Consider the following 11,202-nt stretch of genomic DNA (forward strand, 5'->3'; position numbering starts at 1 on the left):
TAAGCTATTGTAGTTTAGCTTCCAGACATTTTAATTAAACTATATATTATGTATAGATATATACAGCTGCATTTATGTGTGTATGTGTAAAATTGGCTGTAGTGTGTTATCTAGGTTAGCTAGGGATACAGTTAGGCCTGTTTGATGAGTATGTGAACACAATAATATGTTGACTATTCTATTAGCCTGCTGCTCGGTCACTACATATTGTGCCTCTGTTTATTAGCCTGCATTAGCAGTCAGGGGGTGCGTCCCAAGCAAGTTTGACCCCTGAGGACGGGAGGACACTGTACGGTAATTTTGCAATTGGAACGGCAGCGTGGTGCATAATGCATTCTGGGATATTTGGCTGTGCCAAATCTCCATCCTCGAGAACACGGGCGGAACCAGAACACTACACTTTTGAGAGGAACGGTACTTGGGCTGCACTTGATGGGGTTTCAGGAACACTTATTAGGGGAAAAAAATGGAGGATAGCAATTCAAGCGCGGCGGAAAGGGCGGCTAGAGAACTTGCAGTGACGTGAATGTTGTCATAGCAACGCTTCATCGCTTCCTGTTAGTAAAATTAATATTAGTACATTAATATTTAGTTTACTAGCCTGCAAAACTGCACCATAAAGACTAGTATATTGTATATACCCTGTAGTGTTAGTGTGTAGTACGCAATTGGGACACAGCCAGGCTTTCTTTATTACAGTGGGTTGCCTAAAGCATGCTGGGTAATGGGCACGAAAATCCTGAATAAAATATTCTGTGCTAGTTTTAGGCTGGAATTTCCTATTAGGAAGCCTCTACATTATTATTAAAGGCAGAAAATAAATATTTAGAGAGGTAAATTGTATTATTTTTTTTTTTTACTTTTTTGTTGCTGCTCCGTATTATATTTATATTAAAATATATTTAACCAAAATATAATATTTTTCAGTGCGTTAAAAATAACGAAGTACACAAACCAAAAAAAAGGCCTGGGTTACGTTTATTGCTGTCCTCCATCCCCGCACGCTTCGTGTGAATTGAGGGGGACTGAAGCGGATCTCTCCATTCACTCGGTTTTTTTCTCCCTTTCATTTGAATAAACCCAATTTTCATACGTCCAGCCAGGCCTGCGCCGATTGGCCAGCGTCCCTCCGCCGGCCGCCTCTGATTGGACGGCTGTTCCCGTGCAGATTTTTTTCCCTTTCCCTCCTCGACTCTCTACGCCGTGAATGGCCGAGCGTGGCGGCAGCGCCCCGACGCGCTGATTGGCTGCCCGCCGTTGGGCAGCGCGCTCTGAGTGGCTGGCCGCTGTAGGGCGGTCCGTCCTGATTCGCCGAGCTCTGCTGCCCGGTGTCCGGGTAAGATGGCGTCGGAGGAGCAGTGCTCGGCGCCGCCACCGCGATGGCAGTCGGTCTCCTTAACCCACGTAGAGTATCCGGCCGGTGAGTGAGTTAGTGTGTGTGCTAGCGAGCGAGCGAGTGAGTGAGTGCCCGCGTGCCCGCTGAGAGGCTTCGCGTTCCCGCTGCGAGACACTCGCGTCGCCGCTCGGCGCTTCGGCTCTCGGCGGGAACGTTTACAACTGAATGGGCGCGCGGTTACAGCAGCAGCGGTTACAGCAGCAGCAGCAGCAGCAGCAGCAGCAGGAGGAGGAGGGAGTGAAGCGGGTGGAGGGGGTGTGCTACCAAATAGTGGCACCGTAAGAAATCGTGCATCCGCGGAGAACTTAAACACCAACAATTGCCAAATAGTGTGCGTGCGCGTGCGCGCGCGCGTGTGTGTGTATGTGTTTAACCCGCATGCGCGCCTGTGCCCTACGCGTTTACCTCGCGCATCCTCTCCTCCTCTCCCCGCGGTGTGTTTCACCTCCTCCTGTCCCGCTTTAGCTTCATTTAAATGGTGTTTACGGGCTAAACTGCACGAAAACAATCCCCGAAGTCTCACTTTGGCTCCCTGCCGGTGTGTTTATGCGGGTTTTTAAACAACACCAGTCAGCTTTGCAGCTTAGCTAGCTGGCTAACTAGCGAGCTAACTTCGCTGCTGCTGCTGCTGTTGTTATTGTTAGTTAGCGCTAGCTAGCTGCCTTGCTAGCTAAACGTTGCATCAGCTCCTCGTCGCCTTTGCTCGGTATAACTTTTAAAATTAGGCTTAATTTAACCCCTAATTTAATCATAAACTGCTCTCAGTAGCTGCCAGTGCTGTTGTTGCCCCACAAAAACAAACGAAAATGTCGTTAAAGGGCTCATTTCCCACGTTTATGCTCATGTTTTTATCCTGAGGTCCACTTGTGTGGATTTATCGTCAAAAACCATCAAAAAAAGCCATTTTTATTAGTACTTTTATCTTAAATTTAACATATGTAAATCTTTCTCTTCTGATTGGTCTGCTTGACTTTTAGAACTAAGCTAATCTGCTGTAGGCTTAGTATATGGGCTGGTGTATGCAAATGAGGTGGTTGTGACATCACAAAAACATGACCATTTAAAATCAGTGGTGGTCAAAACGGGCGAGATTCGGGCGGGCGTCTTAAGGTCCTGGAAAGATAGCTGGGAAGAAATGAGTGGACGACCCCTTGAACAACGTAAACATCAACCTACAGACCATCGTGACGCCGCTACAATCTCAGAGAGTGCTCCTAAGATGTTAATAAGGAGGAACCTAGAGACGAACCAGTTGGGTGACACCAGAAAAAGTAGAGAATGGTCTGATCTGTAAGTGAGAAGGCCGTGAGGGCCAAGGCAAAACGGGCTTGCACCTCTCGAGGTAGACCATTGGGGATTTTGGGGTGTGTTTAGGATCGTTAATTAATCTGCAGTAGAACCTCTTCATCTCCATCTTCACCAGATTCTGTGATGTTTGCGTCCCGAAATTGCTGTTTTTTTAGTTGAACTGTTCTTTCCTCTGCCAGTAAAATGTTCCCTGTGCCACTAGCTGCAACACAAACCCACACTAAGATTGAGTGACCCTGTGCTTAACAGTTGGAAAGGTGTTCTTTTCATGCACTTCAGCCCCTTTGTTTTCCAAGTTGATTGAGGACTTCCCGTCACTGGTTGCTACCTGAGGCAAGGTGCGAGTCTTCACACGAGCTGCCCATTTAATGCGTGCCAAGACTGACGCTGGGATTCCCTCACCTCGTGGGCAGCAGGTTCTTTTTAGCGGCGTCTGCTGCTTCGCTGCGTTGGAGGGGAAAAAATATGTATCCAAGAACAAGGCGCCTGTGTCGTCCTAATTATTTGCAGGATGGCTATATTAAGCCACCCTTCTCCCTCACTAAAAAAGAGAGAGAGAGAGAGAGAGAGAGAGAGAGAGAAATCGCTCCACTCTTCTCAAAGTCTGAGTACCAAGGGACAGAAATTTAGGACACAAAGCGTGGAGCTTACTCAAATCCACTTTCTCTAGTTTTTTTTCCGTCCTTACTCTGAGAATGGAGACCCTGGGTGGAGCGGCCTGGTCAAGGCCCGTCTCCGTTTGGGGGAAATTGAAGGGATGTTTTTCACCATGGCTGGGGCTAGAGCTGTAAGTCGGTAAGTCTTTTGCCTGGCATTCTTAGGAAAGTCACGCTCGCAGGTGTACATCACACAGCAGGGATTCAGGTGCAAGGCCCAGCTGTGCTCTGTGCCAATCTGGTGATCCCTGAGGACCCAGTTGGCAGCTGAGAGTCCCTCTTGGCTCTCTCAACAACTGTCCCGAAATGATTCAGGGGATCAAACCTTATGTTTTCAATGCAAATCAAGGTGTTTGCTGTGCTTTATATCATTTTTATGTTTTTAACTGTGAAACTGTGGTTCATTGTAGAGAGACTTATCGATTTCTTTACAGTGGTAGTGATGGAAACCAGGTCTCACCATGATTACAACACAAATAGAGGCCTTTTATTTACTATCCAAACCCAAACAGTGAACCTACACATGTCTTCTGACTTTTATTGAGTGTTGTTGATTGTAGATGACTGTTTGGGACTACCTTGCCTTAAATGTCCCATGTTACCCCTCCACCAGGAGTGGGTTATATTCACCACCTCTGTGAGCAGTTGCACTCAGAACAGGATATTAATGTAATATAATATAATGTGGAGTCTTACTTTATACCTGTTTGTCTGTGTACAGGTGATCTGACTGGGCAGCTACTGGCCTACACCAGTCTATTACCCATGGCAATCCTGGTTGGATTCGTCACACTCATCATCTTTAAGAGGGAGCTGCACACGGTGAGTAGTATTGACCTACAGCCTGGGATCAGTGCCCCGAGTGTCTCAAGTGTCCGAGACACTCTAGACGCTTCCAGTCTGAGATCTGTCACCGAGTTTAATTGGAGCCTTAATCCAACACGCCTGGCCTAGTTAATCAGGGTCTTCTGCAGCAATGTTTGCGAATTGATTCAAGAGACAAGTCACAAGGGGGTTAAGTTCAACTCGAGGATCTCGGGTGCGAGCCCGAGATAAGGCTGGAGACACCCCTTGGTTTCAACCCAGAGACGAATTTACTGGTTTTGGAGTGTGAACCCAACATTAGTCTGGGGTGCGAGCCCGAGTCTAGTAGCGTTTTTAAAATGTCGGTCCAAGGCACGTCTAGGGTGTGACCCTGAGATAAGTCTAGGAGTGTTTCTGGAGTGTGTGTCCGATACGATTCTTGCACCCTGGGGTGCAAGTCAATGTCACATCTTGAATCTTGAAATCTAATTATGCAAACCCAGCTTTAAACCAGTTCCACAGAATCCTGAGCTTTTCATTAAAACAAAATAACCTTCAGTCTGAAATACAGAACTGAAGCTCAACAAATAAGTGAAATAAAAAAGAAATAATGAACGTCTTTAACTAGATCAGCTTACAGTCTTAGCTAAATTAGCTGTTGCGCTTGCTTGTAAACATAGTTACTGTGAATATTGAGCACCAGATGCTTAATGGCATGCTTTTGGTCATTTAGGGTGTGTTGCATTTAGGGGGTTCAATGAAATCTCTCTCTTTCAGATCTCATTCTTTGGTGGTTTGGTGATGAATGAAGGGCTAAACTGGCTATTGAAACACATCCTGCAGGAGCCCCGCCCATGTGGAGGTAAGTCTGTACACAAACGCGAGACACCGTGCTGGAAGCTTCTGTTACCTGTTAGCTATATTAGCCTATATATATATATATTTTTTTTTTAGTCAAGCTGTTCCTTTAAGTGTCAGGCTAATTAAACACTGGATGTAGTAGAGAGGGGGTTGGGGGCTAAAATGCCATGGGTTGATGATACTGGCAGCCTATATTTAATATCTCGCTGGAACGGATGTTTCTAGAGCTACTAAAACTGAGACGTGTAGCGGCTGTTTGTAAATGTGTGTTTTTTCACAGGAGGCCACAGCACCGTAACGACAGAGTACGGCATGCCTTCCAGCCACTCGCAGTTCATCTGGTTCTTCGTTGTTTACTTTTTCCTTTTTCTTTATTTAAGGTAAGTCCTCATCAGAGGCATGGGCATGAGTCGCATGACTCAGCTTCAGGTCGAGTCCTGATTAGGGACATGTCATATAGGTTATTAACCAGCCTCAAAGTCCTGACTCAGTACAGGTCAGTATTAAGTGAAATCCCGGTCGGTACGGGTGCAGGTCAACACATTTTAGGACTGTAATCCAAATCATTTGACTCAAGTCCACACCTCTGTTTGCTTAGTAGCTTATTGTGATCGAGAACCCGCAAGCCTTGCTTGAATGCCTAAAAGCTGTTCTGAGAATGCAGAGCTTTTTGTTTAGCTTTGTTTATTTATCCCCCAGAATGCATCAGACAAACAATGCCAGGTGCGTGGAGTTGTTATGGAGACACGTGCTCTCAATCATCCTACTGGGCGTGGCTTTGTCCGTATCCTACAGCAGGTAAGGTGTGTTTGTGGATGCGTTTACCAGAGTAGCAGTTTCACACTCAGTTATTGACTAATCCTTTTGTTGTCCTGCCATGTTTGTGGTTACAGAGTTTACCTTCTCTACCACACCTGGAGTCAGGTGATCTATGGGGGCGTGGCTGGAATGGTGGTGGGAGTGGTGTGGTTTTTCATAACACAGGAGGTGCTGACGCCCATCTTCCCCAAGATAGCAGCCTGGTAACACACACAAAACACATGCATACACATGTACAAACTAGGACTGCACAGTACACCTTTTTTTAGAGCTTGTGGTGAGCTCTCGGACGATTATTGATATTTTAGAATATTGCGATTATTTATATCTCAGACTAGATCATCCAAATGGTCATCTTTTGGGTTTGTCACATGATCTGCTACTTTCCTGTAGAGAGAGAATGGTGGGAGGATGCATCATGCAGCTCTGCATTGTGTGTACTTTCCAGCATCCTGATGGAATAGAGTTGTAGTACAATGGTTTCTTAGTTCTGATATTATGGTTTTAAGGCGGAATATTAATAGCAATATACAAATGAGCTCTCTAAACTAGTGTACTGTGTGCATGTGAGCACCCTGACCTGATGGGACATGGCAGGCCAGTCCTTAAGCATTGTACCATATGTAGCAATAGGGCACCTGCTCAATCAAACCATCTACATACACACAGCTTAAAGTGATGAACAGAATTGTGGTCCCTGACTTTTCTTATTTATTTTTCCTTTTCAGGCCCATTTCCGAGTTTTTCCTGGTGAGGGATACAAGTCTCATTCCTAACATTTTATGGTTTGAGTACACGGTCACCAGATCAGAAGCCAGGTAACGCTCACCTGTTTCTACCTGTCGTGTGTAAAGTGCTGCAAGTCCGCAGTCTGAAAATGGCCGTACATGTGCACCAAAAAGCAGTCACCCGTGTTGTACATAGGTGTGTGTCAGTATCCAGGTTTAGCTTTAGCTCTCTAGGTTGCTCAGACTTGACGAGAGTGGCGCCATGTTTGCCTTGGGATTGGTCAGGAATAGGACTATGTAAGCAGGGCCACTTTTAGCACCGCCCATTCCACATGGAGAGGAGAGTAGCCAGATTAGCTTCATTAAAAAGTTTGAAAAGTCCCAAGATTTGTGATTATTAATATGAAACTTTTGTGCATGCAATTATATATTTTTTTCATGTTATTTATTCAAAATAAGAAATAAGTTGACCAAATGTAAAGTAAGTGTAAATTTGGAATTTGGATGGGGAGGTGTTAAAGCTTGTCCTCTTTGTTCCCTCTCACAGAAACAGACAACGAAAGCTGGGAACAAAGCTTCAGTGATCTGCGCTCTGCTGGGTCAAACTGACGAAAAACAAATGGACCACACCTACACACACACACACACACACACACTTGCACACGCACGCACATCCTCTCACTCATACACACCCGCACACACACACACTCACACACACATTCCCACAAACACGCGCGCCTATATTCTCTGAGACACTGGAGATTTATCGCCCGGACTGTTCTGGTCGAGGTATGAGGGCAGGACCATTTTCAGGTGGACCAAAGGGGAGAGGTCAGCCGCGACCGTTATTATCCAAGTGACCAAGAGCGTGTGTGTGTGTGTGGTGGACCCCTATTTCTCTCTCTCTCTCTCTCTTTCTCTTTCTCTCCTCCTTTCAGACACCCTAACACACCCTCCTGCCACCAAACCCCACCCCTTTCCCAGACCGGCCCTGTGTTTCTAATGCATGCTGACCGTGCAAGAGGCGAAGCTATTTAATGAGAAATGTAATATATATATTTTAACCATTGACGCACGCGGGCAAAAACAAATACCCTGAACTGAACTGTAGCTGAGGTAAGGCTGGGGGTGGGCGGGGCTAAAGAGAGGACGCGAAGGCAAAGATTCTTTAGTGTGTAACTTTTGGCTGGCATTGCTACAGCATGACATTAGTGGACCGCTCTATTATTTTTTTTGGTAGTTTTTTTTTTTTTTTAATAACTGTTTAAGGGGGTCAGTATATGGACGGGGTGTTTTCAGTTAGGTTAGACGTTTGGGGTTACTAGCAGGACGGTATAGATATCTTGGGCGGGAGGGTAGGAAGTAATTATTATTTTCTTTTCTTTTTTTTTGGTTATTTTGAGTTTCTGGTAATATCAAATAAGATAATTTGCACTTTGTGAATTTAAGAGGATTAAAAACTTTTTTTTTTAATTTTATAAAACTACTATTAACACTAGAGCCATCAGAGAAAATGAGCGTTCTTTCATTCTCTACTTTGTTTGTCCCTTCATCGTTCCTGCTCTGATCGGCAGCCAGTGTGCCCCAATCACAGCCACTGGCTTTTCTCAGACGTGCATTTCCGAGCTGTGATGAGTCCGAATCGTGGCCCAAGGCCCATTGTGGGTTCACCATGTTCGTTGACCCCCTCCTGTGTTCTGCTGTGCTCTATTTGGTGGGCTTGTATGTATTTGCTCAGTGGAGCAGTGGAGCTCACCCCCTCTCCCCCAGTGCTTGGACCCCTTGATATTGCTTGCTCGTTGGGTGCGGTTTCTCTTTTTGGTGAGATGTAAGCAAAGTCGTGTAGAGAAACTTGCTGGCTGTTTACAGTGCTGGAGATTGGAGCCAGGCGTTGCCATGACTATAGCACAAATCATACATATTTTTATATATATAATTATTTATTATAATTCAAATGTTTTTTTTTTTCTTTGTTTTAAGAAAAACAATAACTAATACACTATCAGGCTCGAGGCAGCCTATTGATTGCTCTTTTATTATAGATTTAGTGCAATAATTCTCAGTGAGGGAGCTTTTAGAGGCATTAAATGTTAAAATTGGTTGGTTAGCCTAGTGGATAATACCACTCTCTCTGTGGCAGGCTGGGTTCATTTGACTGACCAATAACAAGAGACCTGACTCCTTTAACTCTGCAGTCTCCTACCTATGTAACATGATTCAAACCTAAGCTGCTCTGGGTGGGAGCGTCAGTCAAATGCTATGAGTGATTTATGTAAATTGTCCAAAACTATTCAGACGTCTGGTTGCGCTCTCCGTCACTGAGCAGTTGTGACTCTGGACGACTTTGTTTACATCTAACCTAAAAACGTTCTGCCGTACATTTGAAACCAGTATTTTTCAGTTCTAGAAGAAACCCTGGTACTGCTCGCACACACCTGGACAGCTAATTCAGCTAATTTTCTTGAAATTTTGACTTTGACATCTCAATTTTTTTTTTTTTTTGTTAAACAATTTCTCCATTTTTTTTTTTTTAATAATTAAATTTTAGTTTTATAAAATAATGATGGTGTACTATGTTACCATTATGTTGACATTTATCAAAAGTGAATTATTAGAAAGATCAACACTTATTCTTAAGTTGTTTATTCGTCATTTCTTTTATGTGCAAAAAGTTATTATTTTGAGATGCTACGTCAAAAATTTGGGATCTTGCTGACAAACAAATTAACAGGTGATGCCGTTTAAAAAAAATAAAAAATAAAAAAAAGGAGGTCTGGAACTGGGCAACGATTTGATCCACGAGCGACAAAAGAACTGTTCACTTTTTTTGTTTGTTTGTTTGTTTGGGTTTTTTATTATTATTGTTGTTTTTGTTGTTCCCCTCGTTTTATTGGTCCATTCTGTTGACACATCCCAGATCATGGAAAGGCACTGACTGACTGTCCCTGCAAGCATTGCTAACCCTCTGCTCCTCCACATCTGACTTCATCTGGTAGCATCGAAGGAGCGGACGCACGCGACAGAATGAAGAAACAAAAAAATAAAGACTCTGACCACTTAAACCTCAGGTGAACGTTTAGCATGTGCTGACGACGACGACGAGGCCGACGATGCTGTTCTCCTGTTATCATGCCTACGGAGAGAGTGCTCATGATGGGATGTCCACAAAGGGAAGGGACGTTATAGAATAGCTCTCTTTAGATTTTTGTTTTGTTTTGTTTTTCTCTTTATTTTATTGTGTAATTCATATCAGGCTGAATAATAAAAAAAGATGAATATTTGGTTGGTTGAGTCTCAGTCAGTTTGGGAAAATTAATTAATAAAATGTACTTAATAGAATTTTATTTTATTTTATTTAAAAGTTGGATGTTTCCTTGGAGTGATCTACCAGTCTCTGGCATTGTTTTTCCCCACTCCTCCATGCAGAGATCTTTCAGAAGTTTCAGCTTTAGGCAGATGGTCTCACGTTTTCCTCAAGCAGCTCCCTCTGATACAGTAAAGAATTCCTCATTGATTGGATTTTGGAGAGTTCTCTCTGGCCTAATATTTTAACTTTGGATTCATCTGGCCAAAGCTCATTGCTCCAGGTCCTGGTCTTGGTCTAGATGTCCTCTGGAGAACTTGCTCTGATGGGTTTTGGGGTTTGGTCTCTTTCTGGTGGCCGATGCCGTACTTTGACTTCAGCTGTGGTGAGAGCTACCTGCTGATGTTGTTGGATTGTTAGAGACGTCTCCTCATTTTCTGGTTCTGCTCTTGGGCTGGGATGGCATGACCCAGTCATGTCGGCAGTTGTCGCACTTGTAAATGATCTAGTGCAACAGTGGCCGATTTCTAATATTCCTGAGATCGTTTTCCTCCTTTGCATCTACAGCCTTCTTTCTGAAGGCATCAGAGAGCTCTCTGGATCTGGCCATGGTGGTCTTCACCCCTCACTCATCCAGAATCCTCTCGAACTAGGTTCTGCTCATCTCCAGCTGATCCTAATTCTCCACCTGGCTGGATGTAGTAAGCCAGTCTTAAGTGCGCGCCTGGTTACTGATCAATAGGCTAACCAAACCCAAGCTAGAACTATTGCAATTATGCCTAACTAGCCAAGTAGCCACTATGCTAACTGTAGCTTTTAGCTTATTGCACTCAGGTTACAGGTCATTGTGTTTAGTGACCCTCCTCTCCATCATAGTGATGATCAGAGGGCTGTACATACTTATAGGCCGGGGATAAGAACTAAACGTGGGTGAGAGAGGTGACGCCCGACTTCAGGATACATCATCAGAAGAGGGTTTTTTGAGTTTTAGGCCAAGGCTGAGGGTCTCCAGTGGCTCCAGGGGAGGAGGTGAGTAGGCCTGGTGAGGCAGGCAGTTAATAACATGTATAATGTAATGTCGCAACGACAACATGTCTATAAATGTGTTATTACAGATGGTCAGGTAGAGAAATGACTTTATTCTAGATCCAATCACAGCATAACACGTGTGAGTGGATGCAATGTCCTTAAGTAGTTGGACGAGGTCAGAGTTAGATTAGGGTTAGGACTTCAAGATCAAGCCTGCTGTTATTAATGATCATACCAGTAGGGGGCACCTAGTCCCCAAAGGAAATGACGTCGGAATCAGGGGTCGCCAAGCCGACA

The 11,202-nt window shown here is 44.3% G+C and overlaps 1 protein-coding gene across 2 annotated transcripts; it reads left to right on the forward strand.

Annotated features, from left to right (window-relative positions):
* The first annotated feature begins 1,339 nt into the window (after positions 1-1,339).
* Positions 1,340-9,850, forward strand: dolpp1 (dolichyldiphosphatase 1). Of its 2 annotated transcripts, none has more exons than XM_072661670.1 (8): positions 1,340-1,420; positions 4,082-4,182; positions 4,942-5,026; positions 5,306-5,405; positions 5,725-5,823; positions 5,919-6,047; positions 6,573-6,662; positions 7,120-9,850. In XM_072661670.1, exons 1-8 carry the CDS (start codon positions 1,342-1,344, stop codon positions 7,154-7,156), a joined length of 720 nt encoding a protein of 239 aa, XP_072517771.1. In that variant the 5' UTR covers positions 1,340-1,341; the 3' UTR covers positions 7,157-9,850. The 2 variants fall into 2 exon arrangements, with proteins under 2 accessions (XP_072517771.1, XP_072517772.1); XM_072661671.1 differs by lacking the exon at positions 1,340-1,420 and adding an exon at positions 1,819-2,686.
* Positions 9,851-11,202: the final 1,352 nt, after the last annotated feature.

The sequence above is a fragment of the Salminus brasiliensis genome, chromosome 18, assembly GCF_030463535.1.
Source record: "Salminus brasiliensis chromosome 18, fSalBra1.hap2, whole genome shotgun sequence".
Classification (NCBI taxonomy): Eukaryota; Metazoa; Chordata; class Actinopteri; order Characiformes; family Bryconidae; genus Salminus; species Salminus brasiliensis.